We start from the raw sequence: 23,784 nt of genomic DNA, 5'->3' as shown, positions 1-23,784 counted from the left end.
CATACAAGAACACTTAGGATGAGTAATTTTTCCACATTGACGTCAAACCTAAGATGTGCCCATTGCTCTCAGATATTTTTCACTGACTTGGGCTTCGGCTAAAGGCACAGAGTTCCTTAGCAAAAACACCTGGCATCCATAGCTTTGGGGCTAAGAAATGTGCCTTAAGCAATAGGAGCACAAGAAGTGCTCCAGCTGCAATGAAAGATGGAAGATTTAAACTCCTGCAACTTGCTCTGCAGCCTCCTGCAATTACCAGAATGTAAAAGAAAATGAAGTATAATTTATTCTCCCCCAAGGAAATGAAATGATTAACCTCCATTTAAGACAAACAGATTGAAGGTGCCGGGGGGGAGAACAAGAAGGTATGCACTGCAAACAAGTTCTAATAAGCGCAAACTTTTTTCACATACAACTGAGGAATCAATTATCAACGTGAAGACATCTAACTGATGAGTTAGTCTGAACCAGCTGACAGTTGGCAGGTCTGCCAACATAAAAGATACATGCAATTAATTGTGTTAATTGTTGCTCTCCGTAAATATCTCCTCTCATATTTTTGACCTCGTAAGACTCTGTGCATGCACTGCTATCCATCAGCACAGTCAGGGAGGGACACTCAGCATCATCCCTCCAGCCCGATGCACAGGATAGTCCCATGCACTTCAACAAGGCCAATGATATGGGACAAAATCACTGATTATTTACAAGTTCACATAAACATCTATGCTAACCTGGCAGATTGCAAGGTATTTTTGGAAGCCGAGATCAGTTTTCAGGCCCTGAAAATGGGTTTACATGCATTGCATGGGTGTTTGGACAAGACCTTGGGAAACACCTTTCTCAACCTTCCACAGAAATGAAGCTTGGGTACACTGAAATGGTGGCATGTTCCAACAGGTTACTAATTTGGACGATGAAAGGACAAGGATCTCTTTAAAGGAAGGAAACATAGAATCCACCTGGGAAAATTACAGTCTTTTCCCCACAAATAGGCAGCTTTAGGAACTGTGGAGTCACAGCCTAAAAATTATTTTTTTCCAGAAGCTAAGAGCTAACTCAGAGACTCTGTAACATCTGATTAATTCCTAATGTGTAGAGATGGAGAATTAACTGACACAGAAGTGGATTGGGTACAAACCAGCCCTGGCATTCCCAGATCCCCTGCATCTGCCTGTTTCTAAATAAATGCAAGCCAGGTGCAGATTTAGGCTGTAGAGCTAATTCCTTCCCAGACTAGCAAGTCTGATTCATATGGTTTTATTCAGGGAGCAAAAATCTGATGGAAGTTGCAAGCCCCTATCTAACCCCTAGACACTCCACTTACTCCTCTCCTCCCTTACAGACCACTTTTCCCTTCAGAAGGTCTTTCCCTGACTTCCTCTTTCCCTTTTCTGGAAACAGCTGCATTTCTTATGCCCTGCTGACATACAGATAGTTTCTTTGACAGCTAGCAAAAGTCAGATGAACAAAATTCATCTCTGCTGTAGGCAAGTGTAAGAGACTTCACTGGGAGTCACACCAAAGTTGAAATTGGTCTCCGGAGTGTAACTAAGAACTGGAAAAGAAAGTTAATTAACACCAGAAATATGAAGAAAATATGCCTTTTTCTATGTTTTGGCGTTACTGAATAATTTTATCCCTCTCATCAGAAATGTTTCAAGTAGGATACAGGCTAGGACATGGAACATCCTTCTAAGGAGTGCAGAAATCTCACTGCTGGGGACACTTAAAACCCAGATGAGCAAAGCACAGGATAAAGCACTGAAGAGAATGAGCCTGCAATTCATCTGGTGCTGGGTAAGATGGTCTAACACAGTTTCCTACCTCAGACATCCAAATAACTGGGTCAAACACCAGGGAAAAAACAGCTGCATGACCCTAAGTCACCTGTGTCAAACAGTGAAGAGCCCACTGAGATGAATGAAGTGACTCACATCTCATTGTTAATTTTTTCACTGGTTCTCCACCTAGAGTCTGCAGAAAGCTGCACAAGTGCTGGCTCATGTTTAATGCATGAATTCCCCACCTTTAACAGATATATTCACAGTCTCAGATAGCACAGGGTTTTTGTGACACTTGTTCTGAGGCTGATGGCCTGGGCTGGAAGACCTGCTGCCCTGGCCTGCTCAGGGCCACCAGGAGCTTTCTCCTTCCTGCTTCAAGCACAAGTCAGATTCCTGTTCCAAAAGGCTGTACTAAACCTGGCTGGGACGAGGAGTAAAGAGCAGGATTGACAAAGGATCAGGAATATAACTGAGGTCTCATATATGGAAAATAGATGTGGCAAAATCATCCTCTTTTATCTCATCCTCTGTGGTTTGCATGAAGATAATTTTAATGATTTAGGAACTTTGATCTTTTACAAAACAACATCTCTTCTTCATAACAATAGAGCATATGCTAAAATGAAGTAAGAACTGGCTGAGTGACAGATTGGATATGCAAGTGTCAACAGAAAACCATCACCAAGTGGGAATCCATTTGGAGAGATTCCAAAGGGATTAGTATAAGGTCCAGTGCTTCCCTAGTTGACAGGAAAATAAATATAAAACCATTACTGAGAAAATATGTCACTCCTGTAATGACAAAAGTAGATAGTGCAGTTGTATGGAGCACCATAGGGTACTTGCTAAGTTAGGATAATTCAAACAAAATAGATCATAAATCAGCAGAATGAAAAATCTAAGAAGGAATGCAAATCGCACCTGCAGGATGGCAGACTACATACACAAAAACAGTGCAAGAAGAGTTTACAGGGTGAAAGTCATGGCAAATTTACCTAATGCAATTGGGGGAATGAGAGCAGAGATAGGGGTGAGGGAAGTGCTACTGCTCAAGCAGCATCAGTAAGGAGGACATCTGAACACAGCACCGAAAGCTAGTACCCTGGTCATCAAATAAAAGTGAGTGTTTAAAATAACAGAAAGGGAGCCAAAGAGAATCAATAAATTAATCAAATCCTGAAGAAATCTCTTCCAGTTAAAGACTCAAGTCTTTTCAGTTTATCTCAAAACACTGAGATAATCTGGAAGGACTGAGATCACCTGGATGATCTTCACGAGGACAAGACAGTGGATAGGAAACAGCTAACAGAAAGCAGCAGAGTAAAACGCAGTCACCAGAGGATGAAGCTAGATGAGCTTTAGTTATGAAACTCACAGAGTTTCCCTTTTTAAAGAATAAGTAAATCAGAGCACAAGACTGAGAAAAATTAACATAAAAGTCTCTGTTTTGTGGTGTCTTCAATAAAAGACTGGATAACTCTTGGGACTCAACACCAGGGTAACTGAATGAAAATGAGGGCCCATGCTTCACAGGAGCCTGGGCTAGGGGATTTATCACTTCTCCTTGACTTAAACTGAGTTCAGGAAGTCCAAAGCAGAGAATAAGAGACTTGAGGTGAGGTGTCTGTTGTGCAGCAGTCGCATGTTTTACTGAGGGGTCTGGGTCTACGCAGGCCACTGCACAGTGCCCTGCAGCAGGGTGAGAGGGCTCAGGAGTGCACTTTCCAAAGGAGCCAGGAGGCAGATAGCCATCACAAGCAGCACAGGCTTGCTCTGTCTGTCGTGGCTTCAGGCTGATGTGCCCCTCCCAGAGCACACCAGTCTTTTCAAATGCTGCCTGCAGGCTTTGAAGTCTTACAGATATAGGCAAGAAGTCGGATGCGCTGCAGTCTAATTAATTTCAGGTTGACATTTTATTTACGACTACATGGTGTGGTTTTGCTTTCATCGGCTTTATAGAGCTGATACTCTTAATGTGGCAGCTATTGACTCAACTCAGTTTTTCAGAGGCATAGCCTGATTCTTTCGACTGTAGTTGTAAGGATTATACTATTGGGGAACCCAAGGAAACAGAGCAGATTGCAGGAAGCTATTGCTTAATATGGATCTCTTCAATTAAAACAATTAAATATTGGGCACAGAAACGTATCTATATCATATGCTAGGTATTTATCTGCCAGGGCAATTATCTAGATCATATCAGTGTAACATACCACCCAAGCACAGTGGAAAAATTAGAATTCTCTCTTCCTTTTTCCTTGAGAATTATCTCCATTAAGAAAATAATATGCTTTCGTTTTTAGATAGACTTTTCTATGCCAAAGGAAGAGAGAGAGTGCCAACAGAGAATGTAGATGGGAAGTTAAGATGAAGGGAACTATGCACTGGGTTTGGCATGTGTCATTTTTAGTACAGAGTGTTAATTAAATAGCTAACAGCTTTAGAATTGTGAAAAGAGTACAAAGTAAGACCACATGAAGCTAAGAACCTAATTAAGGTAGGCTGTGTCTGGACTGTGTGCTCTGAAGGATGTCCTCCACACTCTTGGAGTCCTCATGATGCCGCTCAGACACCTGCCCATGAAGTGCAATGACCATTTTTTGGCTAGAGTTCCTGCACTTCCTTTTCAGGGAGACCAGGGTGGGGAGGCGAGGAAAATGGTGCACATCTCAAATCTTTCAACTCCCTCTCTGAAGTGTACAGATGGGAAAGACTAATTTGTTACCTATACACACAAGCCTGCTCCAAATGGGAACATTCACTTTTACGTTCCATGGTGCAGGCATGACAACCTAACCCAACCCAATCCCAATTACCTCGTGCACATACAGCCCCTCCCCCCCCCCACTGTGGCTGCCTTCCACAAATGAGTGATGAGAAGGATATTTGGCTCATCTGCATCCTCTGCCATGCAACTGTGATTTGTAGACTCTGTCAAACCTGGACTGCCACCTCTGCTGCTACAGCTGCGTAAGATATATAGATACAAATAGAATGGATAGAAAGGTTTTAAACAGGTCTGAGGAAAGAATTAACTGGGTGTGAAGAGACCTCTGAGATCATCAAAACACTCAAGCTCTGCCTGTGTGCTTAACTGTGATCACTCTTAACTGTGATCATACTCTTGGGCTTGGTTTTGGCTTCTGCCAACAAGCATTCTGCCAGACCATGTTTGACCATGGTCCAAAGGACTATATGGACCACGGACTGTTCTCAGCTGGCAGCTTGTATGATTCTAATCTTTCCTCTAGGGAAAATTTTAGCTATATGAATGTGACCCATGATCTGCCAGGTGGCCTCATGGGTCAGAAAATGCACCCTGGTCTGTTCTAAGCAGTAGACATGTCTTGAAAGGCTGCTTGAAAAACCCACAAGCTGTCCAAGTGACATGACAGTGTCTTTCCCTGTAGCCAAATCCTGATTCATCTCACCAAAATTTGTGCATCTAACAGGTAGGGCTCTAAACTTTCACAGCAAATAGGCTAGAGAAAAAAACACCCAGGTGAGGATTCAGCCCATGTATTTTCTATACCCATGAATCACCCTTGTGAGATGCATCTTGACTAAAAATCTAGACAACTACTTAGTGTTGGACCCTTGGCTTTCAGACACTTAAAGGTAGGTAAGACTAATCCTACCTTTAAGCCTTCAGTGGGCCAGATCTACAGCAGTAGCTGCTTACCTCACTGAGAGGAACAAGTTTCATTTTCAGCCAGACTACATATATAGATCATTCAGAACGCCCTAAATGGTTTTTTGGTTGGTACTTAGCATTAACTTAGTTCAGCTTTAACCTACTTTCAAGGAAAACAGAACCTAGGGACGAGAAAATCATTATTGATAGAAAACAAATGAAATTACACATGGTGAACATGGAGGCACTGGGTTAATGGTTGGATTTGATGACCTTAGAGGTCTTTTCCAACCTTAATGATTCTATGATACCTATGATATGATAACACAGTGGCGCTTACTACCAGATATCCTCTTGTACTCCTCTACATAACAGCCTATCTTGTTGCCACCTGCATGTGACATTACAACTATTTTGATTGGTGTAGGAGATCCAAAAAGTAGCTATTCAGTAAGGGACACCACAATGAAACTGGTTTATCATTACCCATGTTGGCTGGGAAGAGTGCTGATTTTACCTAAAAGAGGAAAAACATCAGTACAAACCCATATTCCTTTGGATCATTACACACTCCTTAACTCTTGTTGGGAAATAGCTTCGGTTTGAGAAATTAAAGAGGTCAAAGCAGTATTTGTTCTTCCCCACATCAAACAAAGTGCAGTTAAATTCCGTCCTGTTGTCTCCTGGGTGAAGGGTGTTTTCATACAGCCAAGTTGTTCTTTGACTTGGATGCTTGAGAGCCTCTTTATAGACGACGATTTTTCCACTGATAGAAGTGCACGGTGGAGAGATTACGAAGACCTGAACCAGAGTTTTGCATGTGGCTTCTGCTGCCACAACCAGTCTGCATCCAAATTTGTGGAGAAGATCTACAGGTCCTATGGAAGCAATGACAGAATGTGTTTCTAACGATTTGAGTAACACAGTGAGGTATATTTCTTGACCAATAGGCGGGCAGTCAAACTCTATCCACTGGGACCTAGAGAGTGGGATTCCTTTGCTACTTCTAATGCCCAGAGCCTCATCAGAGCTTAATCTTCTGAATTCATAAAGGGTGCTGGTGAATATCACATCCAGTGAAATCACAGTCTCGTTCATGGCACACAACCGCTCATTTGTAAAAAGTCCAACCTGAAGGTTGCTCCCAAACACCTCCGAACTTCTGTTCAAATCAATGTGAAACACTGGCCATTCCACACGGAGGGCAGACATGCTGCTTCTGCTCCACTGGGCAGCACTGCTGTTGTCTCTGGGAGAGACCATTCTGAACAAGAAGTCACCAGCACTCTTGAAATGGAAACACTCAAATTCTACCGTCCCCTGGGACTGATTTGCTGGAAGCTGTTTTCTTGCAATTATCTCATTGGTGCTGGCATCCAGCAAAAGGATGGACGCATGCTCTGCTGTCACATTGCCACCACTATAGTACTGATATTCCACAGGCACTGTGTCATTGCTGAAGGCTACATGACCCGGGCGCTCCAACAGGAGATACTCCACTTCACCAAGAACTGAAAGGAAAATAGTTTCACAACAGTATTAAGAACCAAGCAGACAACTGATTGTTTATCTACCTTATGGAAGGAAACAAATATTTTAAAAATGGATATTAAAAAGTGGCTCTCAATCTTTTTCAAGTGAACCAGTTAGCAAAAAAAAAAAAAGTTCTAGCTATTGCAGTTAGAGCTCAACACCTCTCCTTTGTGCAGAGATGTGATTTGGAACAGCTCGAAGTCCACTGCAGTAAAATGTTCAGGAAGGTAAAAAAAAGTATTTTAAAATAAACCACAAACCACTCAAAAGATTCACAGAAAACTTAATTTATCAGGATAGATTCTCAAACTTCTCAACTTTTTTCACTTACAGATTCTTAAAGTCCACTTCACAGAGGCCAGCTGTTTTTTCATTTACTTTAGCTATAATTTAGCAAAAAAGTACAGTGGTTTCTCAGTACAGAAAAATGAAAAATGTCCCCCAAATTAAATCAAATAGAAAGACTGCATGATGCTTTTTGAAGCCTCTTCTCTTTCTCTGTCTTATGAATCTTTCATTTTGCTCATTTGCATTGCAGACACTTGAGTGAAAGAGCTGAAAATAACAGTGATGGTGACTGCAGCACTTTTCTTGTCTCAGATGTGGTGCAACATGTCTAAATGACATCATTTCATTATAAATGGCGCAGTCTTTTCAAATTCACTTCTTGCATGACCATGTTTGTGCACATTGCCAAATTATCCTGAGACAGGCTGTAACTAGTGATGATATCTGAAGCAATGAATTGGGAAGATCACATTTCCGTTCTTAGCTCAGCTAGCTTTTCTGTATTGCCTGAAACTTAAGGATTTCAGACACAGAAAGGTTATCTGAAAAATGGGAACTGCATACATCTATTCCAGATACAGAATGCCCTGCGAGACATCTTTATTTAATTGTCTGGGAAAAGGCTTCTGAGTCTTGGATGGAAGGTGCTATGGAAGTGTAAAATTTCAGTTAAAGCAATCCTTTCATAAGTAGTATCAACTAACAATACTTTGACTTGTTAAATCTGTTACACATGTCTTAAGATTACCTCAAAGAAAGCTTTGCTGGAAAAACACTGCAACTGCCAAGGCAAGCACTCGACAGTCAGGAGTAGCAGGACTCATCTCACATAATATTAGAACGCCTACCACTCTAAGCTTCATTTAAGTTAGTCACCTTGGATTCACTTTCTTCTCAGCGGGGAAAATTTTCAGGAAGAAATTCATCTGACTGGCTACAGACATTTACATCAGGGTGGGGTGCAGTGTGCAGTAGAAAAAAAAGAGCCTATTACACGCCACCAGCTATAACATGTCCTTAAAATAACCAGCTCCAACCACATACATAAAGTCCTAATAAAGGTGGCATGCACAGCCTTACACATATAAATCATGCATATACTCTTACATATATGTACTGTAACTCAGTCTTTCATTTGCATTTCCACAAGACGCTGCTTCATTTGGCAGATGGATGGTGCTCATTACCAGAAGGCTCTTTTGTACTCATTCTTCCATGGGTGGTCCTATGTATTATTGACTCCAAAATCCACCCTGATAACACGGAATTATTCATTTCCCCCATGGACTCTTCTTTTGTGCTCTTATAGTACATTAGTGGACTAGAAACATTAATGAGTTTGTCCTTCCAAAATCCCTGGAAGATGAGAGGATGTCACTATTCTTGTTTAGTGCATTAAGAACCAAGGCACAGGCATAAAGGTGAAAACTGTCAAGTATCAACTAATTGTGGATGCTCTCTGAAAGCCAGGACCTGATTTTAAATACAATGGTCCCTCAGACATCCAAAGCAGGATCCCATTGATCCCAGCTGTGGTGAGCACATGTCACCCCAGCAAACCTGATCTCAACTTGGACACTCAGAGAATAAGAAACAGACCCTAAGTGCCTGCAAAAAATGTCTCTTTGAATTGCCCAGCAACACATTCTCCTTGCTCTTCATGTTCTGGTTTTGCCATGTGTACCTGTCTATATTTCACAGCCCTGTTCCTACCATCACCTACGGTCAATATCTCTTGGGTAGCAGCCTAACTCCGTTACTGTTACCACAGTTCTCCAAACTCCTGCCTTAATCTCTGTACCATACAGCTTTTACCTTCTACTGTTCCTTGGGCCTACTATTAACTCTAGCACATTCCCATCTTCCTTGCTCACTACTAGCATGACATCAGGGAGCACAGGACAATCACCTCTAGTGTCCAACTGTGTTGGGGAACTCTGTTGCCCTGGGCTTAAGCATGTTGTAATGGGGCTGGCAAGAGGAGCCAGCAGGCTTGGGGCATGTTTGACCCTTCGTAGAACCTCATCATTAACTCATCTACAAGGATTTAGATCAGTACCAGATCTAGGCAACTCTTAATAAGGACAGTAGAAAGCATGTTCCAGGCCACTGTGAGCACACTAACAAAGATGAAGCTCTCACAGCTATGTCAGAGCTTCCCAGGGAAGTGGTTGCGAGTCGCTGGGGTTTCGTTTCTCTAGGAGTCGGCAATTTCTCTACAAACTACAGAGATGCATTTCTCTACAAAGGAATTGGCCAGATTCAACTTAGCTGAAATACTGTAAGTGAAAAAGAAATCACATCATGGCAAAAACCCAGCAGGAAAAATTTCAATTTTAAGATTTAAACTACAGCAAAAACATTCAAGTGAAAGTAATGAAAAGCATTGATGTTTGTACCTATTGCTTTACAGTCTTTACTCTCTTTTACAACTGTCTTGACTGTTTGCACTGTTTTTTTATTTGGAATGGCTGAGGCAAGAAGTAATGGCACTATGTATTCAGGTTGGGAGGACTGGAGAGAGGGCAGGGAACTGCCATATACTTCCCATCAACCCCAATGCAGATCACTTAGGAAGTGAGGGAAGTGAGATTACTGGAGCTCAGCACTGTAGAGCTCTGGCTGGTGCACCACAGTTCACAGCATCCTTTCCCCCATGTTTGGTATATAGCACAAGAACTTTGCACTCTTGGACAGCCCACACAGGACTTCATCACGATGCTGCCAAAGCCACATCTCAGAAGCAGTCAGCTTCCACCACAAGCTCCTTCAGCTGCCCTCCAGCCTACCATTTGCCCATGACTGTGTCACCTGCCAAAACTTAGTCCCAACTATTTGGACAGCCAGTCAGAGGCAGCTTTCAATGCATTTGTAAATTTTCCATTGTCATTACAATGGTCTCCCACTGAAAGAAGCCTGGATGTGGTGCCAACAACCTGCCAGAGCAATCTTTGCAAGACCTCACGCTTAGAAAGACCAAAAGAAAAATCCTTGTTGTGACTGAAGAGCAAGAAGAATTACTTGAGAGTGCTATTTGGATACTTATTTTTAAGTGTGCTTAAGCCATCTTGGGTTGTGCTATTGGCTTGTCAGCCACCAGTGGCACAGAGCTAAGAACAAAAACATCAGTAAAACTGATAAGAAATGAGAATACTGTTTGGTTGTATGTTAGGGCTTTTTTTAGCACTACAGTAATTTTCCAGAGCATACTGGATCACTTAAAAAATAGTCATGTCTGAAACAGAGAACTATATGAGTGAAATAGTTACCTAAAAAACACGCTTGTGATAGTCAAAGATGTGTCTATGCAGAACTGTTTGGAAGTAATTTTATGAATTATGTACTGTCCTTTAACTGGAAATAAGGCAAAGGTTGATGCACCTAAAGTCTGCAGCAGAGATTTAGCTCATTAATTGCACCTTGTAATTACATACTGCACTACACTCTACACAGTTCAGGAATAATAGCTTTTACCTCTGAGTCAACTGGTTGTGAATGCCTACAGGATTGACTCACCAAGAAACAGTGGATATTGCAATCATTCATCTCACTTCTTGGCTTCAGTGAATTTAACTTACCCTCACTGGGTTACCCACTCAGTAATTCCTAACTGGGCTGGTTAACTTTGTCTTATTAAAGTAAGAAGTGGTACTAAGAGCCATAGACAAGTGTCTCCACTTCTACTGGAGCTATGTTCATCTAAAAGATGGCAATTCTTCTACAGGTTCTTTATATCTTCTAATGATCCCTTGTTCTAGAGTAGAGGTGAAGCAAGCACAGGGGCATGAGTAGCACACTTTGCATTCAGTCATTAGTCAGATTTTCCTCACTTATATATGGAGAGCAATCTGCGTACGTTTTTGGTCCATTTCTCTCCTTCGTAAAGTACCTTCAGCTGCATGAACTACCTGCTGCTACAGCTCATTCCATAAGTGGGGATTAACCACTCCTTTTCTCATTTTTCCATGTTGTAGACATTTCAGCAGTGCATGGTTTAATCCTTAGCATGGTTTGACAATGTACTGCAGCTGTCACAATGTCTGCTTTTACACTACGAATGCAAATTTCTTAAACACATGTATTGTTTAGGAATTAAGAGTCCCATCTACAAAATTTCTAATTCCCTGTGTGATAAGGAATTAATTCCCTTTGCAAATCTACTTCCTACTTACTACATTTGTGAAAAGGATAAGACACCACGCATGTGAGACACCACGCCCCTCAGCTTGTAGACGTCTTGCAGTTGTCTGACTTGAACTTAAGATGTCTAACCTCCCTCCTTGTCAGCTGAAGGTGAGAAGGAGGTGCTTTTTCATTCTACACATCTCTGTTGCAGATGGGTTGGAGATGCTTTCGATATGTGCTGATACATGCATGGACTACTCAAACGAGACTGATTGTCTCTGACTACCTGCCTAATTTTTTGTGACCAAAACTGAATGAATATGAATATCACCCTTTAGATTATTATATGGTCAGAAGAAAGAACACTTCTGTTGTTCTCAAAAGCTCTCTAAGTGGCAGCTTAGGTCCATCAGGTGGGGGGTCACTCAGCCATAGCAGGTTGCCTGTACTGCAGATGCTTACATCTCAGCCAACCATAGGAGGTTCCTCTTCTAGTAATGGAGAGAAATAGGCAGTTGTGTGGCGCAGTTCCACCCATCCTAGTATGGATACCTAAACCAGGTCTATTTTTCATGACATTCATTAAATATTATGAAATATAAGTCTTACAAGAGAATAGAGTTCTAGTTGCTACTTCTATCACAGCCAGTCCCTTGACGCTCGTGGAAATCTGTTCATTTCTCTTTTTTAACACTCTGAGCAAATTTACAGCAGGAAAGGTTCCTGCCACTCTGATCTAAAGGGACAGTTTATGCAAGTAGCATTTTCCACCTAAATATTGCATAAGATCTAACTTCTGTGCATATCAGTGGTAGCTTCTCTAGCATCTGATTTCAACAGATCACCTGGAAACATAAATCCAAAACTACCCAGTGAATGCACATAATGAAGTTTCCCTTGACAGCTCTAATACTCACCGTAGTCACAGAGCACTACTAACAATAGATTTGAAAAATCTTTCAACATCTGTTTCATTCTGACCACTGAGATCCCAGGTCCTTTTACTCCTCATGTCCTTCTTCAGCTCCAAAGTGCCGGTACGTTTTCCAAGAACACCTGTAAGTTAAAAAAAATACAGCTGTCTCAACTTTGTTTCATAAAATACAAGAAGAAAGACATCCTGCTAATAAGCATAAAAAGAAAAAAACCACAATTAATCAACATTTCTCCCCCTTCTACTCAAAATTACTAACACTGTATCAATTGATCAATTGAATAAGCACAACTACAATTCACTGTACAATAAATTTTTCCTCCTGAAATGTCAGCTCCTGAGCCAGAACAACAAAGGCAGATCACAAAAATATTATCATTGCACTGCAGTAACTGCTGCTGTGCATGTCCTATATTAAGACCAAGGCTCATGATAGAAAAATAATGAATATTTATACAAAATATAACTGATCTCAGCACATATCGATATTGGAGACTTATTGCTGCTACACAGTTCATATCGCTTCAGACTTTGTTTCATAACTGCTTTCAGGCATGAAAGAAGCTCAGGAGCAAACTACTTTTTTGGTCCTCAAAATCCTCTGTAATTCAGGTTTAGTAATATATTTAATCATATTACTAGATTTATAAAAGATGTATAACTGCCTTTTCTGTCATTCAGACTGGTAAGATGGAGAAGGTGCTAACTTTCACTTTTTCCTCCATAATTTTTTAAGTTTACATTCTCTGCAGCCTTGGCTAAGTCAATACAGAGTTCTTTTTGGCAAGTTTCCCAGTTTTATGTCCATGTGGTTTAAACTAGTCTTTATGAGTCTCATAACAATTAGATAAAACAGGTTGGAAGCACAATGATAGCAGCAAAACCAAACAGTTTGCTTCAGACACATAAGTAGGAGGGAATCTAAAAAGAGAAGTTCTAACTCATAGGCCATTCTGAAAACATAAGAATTGCTCTTCTGTGTTTCACAGGAGCACCTGCAGGTCAGTCTTACTGTGCTAACCATCACGCAAACATGCAAGAAAGGTCTTGATCCATTAAGTTTACAACCTAATTTTATGAGAGAAATCTGGCACTGGAGCAGGCAGAAGTTAGGAATGAGCAAAACTGCAGAGAATAAAAGTAAAACATAGGAACCAAGTACGGCAAGGATCAGGTACGTCTTTAGGAATCACAAATGAGGTATTACAACAATTACATTGCTTGACTTGCTGAACTAAGAGGCAGCAGATGTGTTATTTGAAAGCTTTTTGAACTGCTCTCTGTGCCAAGTGGCTGGAGAGGATAATTTCTAAGAAAAGACTAACAGTAAAAGCCCATTACAATAATAGCTGTACATATCTGAAAGGAATAATCATCATCCGGCCCAAGAACTTGACAAGATTCCAGAAAACATTAGATAGGGACAGTGATACTGTCACCACCCACAATTTCACTTGATACGCTGTAAATTACAGGAAGACAAACCTTATGCCTCAAGGGAGGGCCAGGCTGCTAGCAAAGGGTGGTGGAGAGCCAGCCCTGCTTCCTGAAGCAGCCACTCTGTAACTGTGCAGCAGGCACAGCATCACGTCGGGACATCATTCCTAGCCTGTATCGTTCCTGGTCATTTATCAGTTAATTAAAACAAAGAATCAAGGTAGCCCAAGGAAGAAAAAGCAGGTATCAGTTTATAAAAACAATTGCAATAGATGCCCTGGCCTCTAGCCTAGATGCTCAAGGAAAACAGCAGAAATTATGTGGCATTGCTGTAAACTGCCCTGAAATAAAGAGGGGAAAAACTACTTTGTGGGCCACAACTGTGATTGTGCTGGATGACTTAATGGATTCTTTCCATTTCTAGCTTTCCTAGCTGTGTATTTTTCAAATGGCTTTTATAAATACCTCTTTCAGAGAGTCACACACAGGCAGGTGAAATTCAAATAATCCTAATCTCAGTCTAATGAGCGACACACTACACAGAGGAAATGAAGCTGTGGAATGGAGAATAAATCCTCATGAAGAAAGAAAAGGCCTGTGCAGGAGAGCACTCCTGAGGGAGGTAGTTGCCTTACATCCTAATTCGCACATCAGCCCAACAGAGGAAAAAGCAGCGTGGTTCATGAGACAGAGTGCCAGCATGAGGCACACGGACCAGACCTGACTTCTGTTCCTGTCACTGCCAGACATATGATGTCAGTAAACTGCATCATTAATCTGCTCCCCTCCTTCCCACCCCATATTTCATACTCTGTATTTATAGAGCAGACTCTTCAGGACAGAGACTCTTTCTAACCAAGCCTGTGGATGGAGCCCAGCGCCAGAGCCCTTGGGTGTTTTGGTAACACCAATCATTCGTCAGACCAAAACCTCCTTCCTTCTCACCCTTCCTTCTGTGTTACCTTGGCTTGCTTGGGAAAAGACTCCAGCATGCCATGTGGGCAACACCCAGGCTAGAACTGCAGTATTTGAAACAGTACCAAAACTAACTTCCAATTAGTGAGCTCAGGTACCTCTGGAAGCCTAGCCCAGGGCTACTTCACCCTCTGCACACCTCTACCATTACTGGATTGCAGCAGGAGCCCTCCCACCTCACACACATATAGCTACTTTAGGCTACCAGCCGAAATACAGCCCTGCCTTGAACACAGCTGCAATTAAACTGTCTTCTCGAAGCCTCCCTGAGTTCTTGCACCATTGCTAGTCCAATTTTAACAGCACTTCTAAATGCAAGAATTGCTGGCCCATTTCTGGTGTATTATGGCTCCTCTCTTTCTGCATAGGTTTGTTCCTCTCTCCTCCTTCAGTTTTTCCTCCTTTTGCCTCCTCTTAGTTTAGGACAGGCCTTACACTGATTTCTAAGCTCAGTTCAGAATTTTCCTCTCTCCTCTGTCTTCCCTAAGCCAACTTCTTCCTAGATTTGTTTTCATTTTTAGGTCTTCTTCCAAAACTCTCCACATCTTTCCCTCTGTTCTATTATTTTTCCACTTTTCATACATAAAATTTTGCTTTTTGAGGCCGACAGTGCATCTAAAATGGTTTCTACTCCATTCAGACCTTCTACCTCAAGTTCATTAACTTAATGAGATGAAAAATGATTGAACGGAGAAGGCTATCAGACTTCGAATAATTGGCTTTTTTAATTTATTGCTCCCGTGGACAAGCATGAACTGAGGCTCTATTGTGTGAGATGTAGCAGAAGCACAGCAACATAAAAAGATGCTTTCTTCTTCCAAGAGACGGTGTAATGGACTGATTGGAAGTGGAAGACTTCCTCTCCAAGGGGAATTTGAAATGACAGATGAGGAGGGCATAAGCCATAAAGCGCCTTGGAAATGAAGACCAAGAGGCTTATGTGTAACGCAAATGACACGGGAAAACCTTGAGTCCCTGCTCTGCAACAGATTTCCTGTGCGATCTTGGTCACATCACTTCGTTTTCCTGTGGCATAGCTCTCCACTGGAGACAGTACCTCACTATCTGGTATGGCTATTACAAGAATAAATCCACATCAGCTGTGAGGCTTGCAGGCACCACAGTGTCATGAACTGTGTAAGAGCCAAACATGAAATTTAAAATTTTATTTACAATATTTTTTGCAAATAAGTAACAGAATAGGTTACATATATTGTCTGTTAGAAACGCATATATTAATCTAATAATAAAACTCATATATTCAAATAACATCCCTATTTCTCTACATCATTAAAATCATATAGTATTTTGTGATCATTTTGGTTTCACAAAAAAGCTCCTAAAATAAACTACCCCAAATCAAAAAACAAACCAGGTGCATTTTGATTTATGACTCCTAGTACTTTCTGCAGCAGTATCCAAGGCCACAGTGCAGATATGACATTTCAGGAATCTGCTACATCTTCTGAGAGCTGTCACCTGCTGATTGAGCAGTTATCACCTTCCCCAGCTGCAACAGTATAGCATTCAGTGCCTACTCCCACATCCTAAGGTAGGTGAGAGGCAAATGAGCCTTCAAGTTAAGAAAGGGAGATCAGGAATTAATCAGATACTCCATGACCAAGCACAGAGTTTATTGAGAACACAAGCCCACGGCACTCAAAACCTCTGCGCCAAAGAGCCTCATTCATGCAAAGGGAAGTGCCACTGATGGATCCCATATTTCACCCTACCTATGAGTACGCTCAGTCCTCCTCCTCTTTGCAAACGCCCAACAAGAGCTGAGCCCTCCCCTGACCCAGCCCAATCCTCCTTGGGTAATAGGCCTGTCTTGGCTCATCTCTCCTCTGAGCATAGCCCTGGCCTCTCCTTGTCCCCCAAACCCCACAACTCCAAGTGCAGGCTGACCCAGCCACTGCCTCACACAGGAGCACCTATTCCAGCCGCCCCAACAGATCCAGCAAGAAGCCAGACAGCCATATGGAATGATGCTGTCAGAAAACTAAAGATATTTATTGGAATTTAAAGCGAGCAAAATGTTGACAGAATGTGGGGGGAGGGAGCAGGATCCAGATGAGAAACAGTGTCCTTAATAGTTGTCCATTAGTTAACATATTTCGGTTATATTTGCAACCCAAAATCTGCACAATTCTGGCTATGCATGAGAGGCTGACAGTAAAACAGGCCAGAGACAGAAAAGCCTGAAAAGTGCCTAAATCCTCCTTATATTTCACAAGCAGCACTAACAGCAAAAAGAAATGTGTATCTGCAACATTTCCTCAAATTTAAGGTATTTTATCTGTATGGCAGGAAAGAGATTAATTATTTTCAACCAGCATATGCTTATTGCAATGGGATTAGGCAGCTATTGAAGTGTTACCACCTGCTGGGAATTTCAGAACTTCCCATATAGTCTTCCTGCTCTGGCATTAAAGAGGGAGCACCTCAGATATGCATCACATTTTATCAAAATCTAATCACTGCTGACCAGTCAGAGTGGTCAGGGCAAAAATATGCCACTTCTCAGAAGATACGGAGCCTAGCCAGAAGCATTGCTATACGATGTCTGCCACAGCAGGGGGCTAGAGCTGACATCCTCAAAGGCATCTTTCATTCTTATTTACACATCCAACAATTTTACATTGTTATCAGATAATAGCTTTACTAAAATTATGCATCTAAATTCACCAGGCTGAAACTGACAGCATCAGATCCTCCGTGTACATGGAAAAAACCCAATAATTAGCTGGTAAAGCCTATTTTCATTAACATTTGGGGTCAGATCCCACAAAATCCTGGGATTTCTCAGCACCTTCTGATAATAACTCAGAAATTCATGAGCTAGCTGGCCAGCAACATCTGTCCTTTGAAACCAAAGGGCTTACAGTAGATAGAATATATGGATGATATTTACTTAAGAAAACGTATAGTGAAAACAAGTTTACTAAGCATAAGGAGATTTGGAAAGGTGTCCAAGAAATAATAAATAAAGAATGAAAAGAATTAAATCTATTAGATCAGACCTTATGGCATAAGGGAAGGAACGCAGTCATCCATTCTTTCCCTCCCCCTCTAGAGTTTTTTGTTTGTTTGTTTGTTTGTTTTTTAAATATATATTGTCCACTGTTTCTGGAATTCCCCTTTTAGTGCAGTTTATTTTAAAGATCACAGTATGGGGAATACATATTGCACAGTTGAACCAATTAGAAGTACGTTTGAGAAGCAGGTCTGAAATATCATGAAGTATCAGTGTCAAAAAGACAACTGGGAAGCTTTCTCCTACGGATTACCCTGGTTTTAGCGCGTACTCACACGGTTTCGACTGGTCTAGCGACTGCCATAAAGTAGAAATCACCGAACGTAGTAAAAAATACTAAAATCAATCCTACTTATCACGGACTCTGGTGACAAACCAGTGCAGTCGCTCCCCGTGCCGGTGCTCCCGGCACCTCGGGAGCGCTGGAACACCGGGGCTCCGGGCGGGACGGCCCGTGCCCCCGGGACACAGGCGAACACAGGGAAGATCTGGGCGGCGGGCAGGGACAAAATCAGGACCTGCAGCCACAGGGGTTGCTTTTAAAACCCCCCATAGCCGAGCGTCACGGCGCGGTCCCGTCCGCACCGACCGACGGGCTCTGCCCTGCCCTGCCCGTGCCCGCCGGGCTCCGCGCCGCCAGACACCGCCCGGCGGGCTCCGCGCCCGGGGCTGCCCGGGGCTGCCATGGCCCCAGCCCCCCGTCACCGTCACCGCCACCGCCACGGCGGGGGGACGCGCCCGGTCCCCGCCGCCCCCGCGCTCGGCTCGCCCTCCGCCCGCCCCGCGCTCACCTCCACGCCGCTGCCCGCGGCTCGGTGCGGGCGGAGCGCCCGGCGGGACGGGGCCGGAGCGAGATCCTTCCCGTGGAGAAGACACCGCCGGGGCGGCCCTGGGCGCTCGGTGCCCTCCGGCGGCGGCGGGAGCGCTGAATGGCGGCGCGGCTGTCAGCGGGGCGCGGGGCGCGGCGGGCGCCGAGCGAGAGGAGCCCGCGCCCCTGGCGGCGAGGCGCTGCCCGGCCCTGCCCAGCCCGGCCCGGCCCGGCCCTGCCCTGGCGGGGCCGCGCCGCCCTCACACGCCCGCCCGCCGAGCTGCGGCGGCCCCTGGGGCAGAGGGGAGTCGGGAGGGACGCGGCCGCCCTCCGAGGGGAGGGCGCGCCGGGAGCCTTGGCCGTGTGTGCCCCCCGTCTGGGCCGGCGGGCGGTCCCGGGGAGGGCCCTTCCGTACCCCGGCCGCTCTCCTCACGGTGCGGTGCGGTTTGCAGGGTAGCCGTACAGACCGGCTGAGATCACTTAGTCTGTTCAGCCTGGAGAAGAGGAGACAGGGAAGACCTCATCGCTGTGTATAGCTTCCTCATGGGAGGAAGCGGAGGGGCAGGCACTGATCTTCTGTGGTGACCAGTGACAGGACTCGAGGAAATGTCATGAAGTTGTGTCAGGGGAAGTTTAGAGTGGATACCAGGGACAGGTTCTTCACCCAGAGGGTGGTCAGGCACTGGAATAGGCTCCCCAGGACAGTGGTCACAGCACCAAGCCTGAGGGAATTCAAGAAATGTTTAGACAACACTCTCAGGCACATGGTGTGACTCTTGAGTCTAATCACTTCCCTGCCACTGGGCACCTGCCCAGGCACAAGCTTGCACATTGGTGCTGGTTGTTGACTAATGAAGAGAGAAGTGGGCAGGCAGGAGGCTGCTGTCCAGAGTCAGCGAGTTAGCTTTCAGTGGTGAAGACAGAACATCAAATGGCAAAGAGCAGCATGAGCTCCTTAATGTGCCCATCTGCAGCCAAACATCACATATGAATGGGTATTTGTTATGCCCAGTGTTTATGGATAATGTTCAGGGACTGTTGTTACATGATAAAACTATCCTCTTGCAGAGCTTTCTTGAAAAAAAACACAAAACTTCCATCTTTTTGTGCAACAGACTCAGATATCTCAAAACACGGTTAAATTTGTTTCACTGACATGAAGTCTGTGATTTAAATACAGACCAATGGATACCCACATGCCCACCAAGCTACTAAAGGATTTCAAGGAGCATTTAAATCAAGCAGTGTTACATGTAGTGAATCTTCCTGCTTTCCATAATTCATTTGCAGTAAGTGTGGGCATGACATACAGGCCCAAGAGTAAGTAAATGTAAGTTAAGTTTTGGTGTCCAAAATTATAAAGAGATGAAAACATCCTTCCTAGTTAAATCATATCATCTATATGACTGAGAAAATACGATTTCCACATTGTGGAAATCCCTGGAATCCCTGCCCCAAGTGAATGCTGAGACCAAACAGCTGATTAGGGTTGCCGCCCACCGCTGTCACTGGGCTCTGATCAACCTGCTCTAAAACCCTTTTCCGTAATGCTAGCTGGGGTCTGCGGTGGTTAATGCTTCACAGGCACACTGCCATCTGGAGTACTGACAAAAACCTTCAAGAGAGCAAGATGAACACTGAGGACCTCGGACTGTCAGCAAAAAGTGAACCATTCATTTATCATAACGATTTTCCAGGCTGTTTTTAAACATTTTAATTTTAGCAATTCAAATTCCTAGTATTCTCCTGATTTGTTTTAATAGAGGTGTGTACAGTTTTTTGTTAATTCATCTGTCTCTTGGTGTCTGTAAGATTTTGTTTGATGTTTTGGAGGGCAAGAGATACTCACATGTGCTTATCCAGTCTGATAAGTGAAGGACACTGCGTTTTGCCACCAGACACTTGCAGCTACACGATCTGTTATATGGCATGTGATGAGATTGCTCAACCCTTCCTTTGGATGCTTAAGAGCTTCCCGTGCCCAATCCTGGCCTGTGTGACACTGGCAGCAAGAATTCGTCTCCAGGCAGTGCCACTGTGGAGGTGCTAAGGTACAGAGGTGCACAGTTGTGCCAGAGCTCCAGGGGATGCAATGTGGTACTGGTTTGGTCTGAATGAAACAGTAATAAAGAAAATAACACTGTAAGTAGACTCCAGATGATGGAGAAATTCAGAGGCGAGTAGGTGAATGGCTCCCTGCTCTGAAATGTCTGCTCAAGTCCCAGTGCTGGGAAACTCCAGTCTCACTTGCTGCCTGTATTTAACATCTGAAAAATCTTACATTGGTGAGTGTATTGCCAGGCCTTTTTCCTCTATGAACACAATCTTTTGAAGTTTTAATCACTAAGAAAAAAATCTCTTTCCTCTGTTGTGATGCAGAGGAGAAAGTAAAGAAATCCACGCAGCAGGAAAGAGTCTGGAACATGTGGCAAGATGTTTTACTTGTATCGCAGTATTTTGCACTTACTATAGTGCCTTTGATCCAATGGCCTTAGAATATTTTATGAGTTATGAGTGATCTTTGATCTTTTTGTTTCCCAATCCTGATGAAAAAAGCTTTGTCTTATTTTTTCTGCCAGAGTAAACTGATTTGCTTGAGATTGAGATTATTCTCAAATTGTAAAGCCAGAAACAAAGCCAGGATGGCAGCTCAGGTCACTGTGCTCCTCTGTGCCTTCTTTCAGACCCATCTCGCCTTCCAAAACGGAACAGAGTCCAAAAAAATAGCGACTAAAAATCACAAGTTGCCCCTATGTTTACATGGTAAAAATTGTAGACCCCAGATAACAGAAGGATGAGCTCAGGATAAATACACAGGCTACTTTATTAATCCATTTTAAGCACACTGGATTATGTTTGGACATAACACACCAACTGTGATGCTAAGGACTAACATCTGTCTTTGTTAAGATGCTGTCCAAATTTCATCAGGAACGTATTTTTCATTAAAATGTTTCAACAGAGCTGGTCTCTGAGGCATCTGAGTGGCAGTGGATAAAATGCTGGGTTGCCTTGCCATTGGGGTTGGTCTCCCTGGAGAGAGAGAAACTAGTAACAGAAGGGACAGGAGAACAAGAGAGCAGATGAATACTCATTTAGTCCACCACCATAACGTTCGAGGACAAAATTAATTTAGACACTGAAGGATACAAAGAGGGAGTAACCTTTAATTGCTGATCCGTAGCACCAGCTGCTAATGCGATAAACAAGCAGGGAGCGTGCAGAAGGATCCCACCTGCGTGCAGATTCCAGGTAGCTGCTGTGCTGAGGTGGCCTGTTGTGGATGAAACATTAAAGACAGCCACGGCAGGAAGGTCAGGCAGGAAAAAGCACCATGGCCTGTAAAAATGGGATTGCGTGTTTTCCAGCTGCTGGCAGCTGTGCAGAAAGCACTTGCACATGTAGTGATGGGCGGTGTCAGGGGCTGTGGGCAGCTGCCCCCTGGCTCAGCCAGGCTGACTCCAGCCGCAGCCTGAAACAGATCTGCTTGATTTTACCCAAAACCAAGTTAAGGGTACTCGTATGAAGGGCATCATCACCAGATTGGCTGTGCTGGTGGTTTTCAGTGGGCATAAGGTGCTGTGTTGGTTTCCCCACTGCCAGCACAGTTGGGATGGGAAGAAAACGTCTTTTTCTTCCGTTGGCATAAAAACAAGATCGTGTAGTAGCACATATTGTCTACAGACCACCAGGTGTGAAAGCAGAATGGCTGGCTACCGAATTCCCTCTCTGCTCTGCGTAGGGGGGAAGAGATGTGACACTGTGTGTGATTTCTATCTGTGCAAAATATGCTAAAAGCCTCCTCTTGCTGATATGAAATTGACCTCAAGCTTCCCAATGGGAGCAGTAATAATATCTTGACTCAGAGAGAAGCGTGCAAGCCAAAGAAATCTCTATTTGCCTTCATCTGCACTGGCAAAGGAGAATTAATTGTGAAATCCCCAGAGCAGTGCTGGCTGGGATACAAGATAGTCATCTGTTATGGATGATCAAGGTAAGGGCCAAAATGGTAATATAAATACTTGGTGGTTTAGGGGGAAACTTAAAAAAGCTGGAAACTGGAGGCTGGAAAAAAGGAAGAAATTGAACCATGTCCTTTTTCAAATGATACCTCTGCACTGTTCAAGAAAATTTCTCGAGCTATCGAAAAAAAAAAAAAGGAGAGAAATGTTGCACTGCCTTTGCACTGACTGACTGCAGCCTTGATTGGAAAACTGTCAAGAATATTAATAATTTAATCACAAAGGCATTTCAATTAATAAAAATAAGTAGGAAAAAAAGGTAAAATTGTCAGAAATCATTTGAAATCAGAAGCATAAAGCTGGTGAAGAACTTAAAACAAGATGAGATCTGCAGTCAGCAATGTTGAGTGATAAGGTATTTGTCTAATTTTAATATATATTTGAAACAAAAGAATGGTTGCTATTCAACTGATCTACCGTTGTGTGAAAAACCTGTTAACTGGAATGCAAAAGAAACACAGTAAATTGTTCTGTTCTGGTTTGGCATGGAAAACAGATGATAAATCCCTGTTCCAGGTTGTTAAGAAAATAATTCCTGTACCAACACAAGGCTGAGAATGTAAAATAATAGCGGCTCCACTTAAAGAACTAAAATCAGTATCCTAGGATAAACTTGTATCCAACAGTTTGTAAATGTTATTTTCCCAACCACTTGGTCTGGAGATGCTGTGGAGCTTTCAGACCACTGGATGAATTATCATCTGTGGATTTTTACTGATTTGACTGGTTTGTAAAAAGAGAGCAGCCCTGGCTGATACAGAGCTGTCAGCCTTAGCCTGATTCCAGACACAGGGATGGAAAAGCTGATAGTAAAAAGGGAAAGTACCATCACCAATGCCACTTGACAAAAGTTGGTGGAAAATAACTTTAGATGAAGTTACAAGGTTGGTGAGTAAAGGGAGCAGTGGTTTTTTTCATAGAATTTTATAGAATTTTCATAGAATATTTGGTTTGGTAACTTCTGACATTTCCACCAAGGATGCTTCTGTAGAATTAGCACAGTATGCTTTAAAAAGATTAAGTGTTCACTAATTGGTCTCAAAATGTCCTTTTAATGTGTAATTTTCATGCAGAATGTATTTACCTAAAGATTTAAGCATAGATTAGTCTTTAGCAATTTAAAACTTCATCAGAGAGCTAAAAGAGGATCTAACATCATCACTGCTCAATTTTTCAGATAACACACAAAATGGGAGACTGGCAA

The 23,784-nt window shown here is 43.0% G+C and overlaps 1 protein-coding gene across 1 annotated transcript in view; it reads right to left on the bottom strand.

The window, feature by feature from the left end:
• THSD1 (thrombospondin type 1 domain containing 1) overlaps positions 1–18,703 on the bottom strand; it is a 28,258-nt gene extending 9,555 nt beyond the window's left edge. The window contains exons 1-3 of the mRNA XM_050333141.1: positions 18,542–18,703; positions 12,285–12,423; positions 5,967–6,932 (exon numbers count right to left, since the gene is read on the bottom strand). Coding sequence (XP_050189098.1) covers positions 5,967–6,932; positions 12,285–12,342 — 1,024 coding nt within the window. The 5' untranslated portion in view covers positions 12,343–12,423; positions 18,542–18,703. The remainder of the gene's footprint in view (positions 1–5,966; positions 6,933–12,284; positions 12,424–18,541) is intronic.
• Positions 18,704–23,784: the final 5,081 nt, after the last annotated feature.

This window comes from Myiozetetes cayanensis, unplaced genomic scaffold (genome assembly GCF_022539395.1).
Source record: "Myiozetetes cayanensis isolate MyiCay16 unplaced genomic scaffold, myiCay2020 scf5-8, whole genome shotgun sequence".
In the NCBI taxonomy this organism is placed as follows: Eukaryota; Metazoa; Chordata; class Aves; order Passeriformes; family Tyrannidae; genus Myiozetetes; species Myiozetetes cayanensis.
Note: the sequence above shows the minus strand (reverse complement) of the source record. Positions and strands in the feature narration are given on the sequence as shown.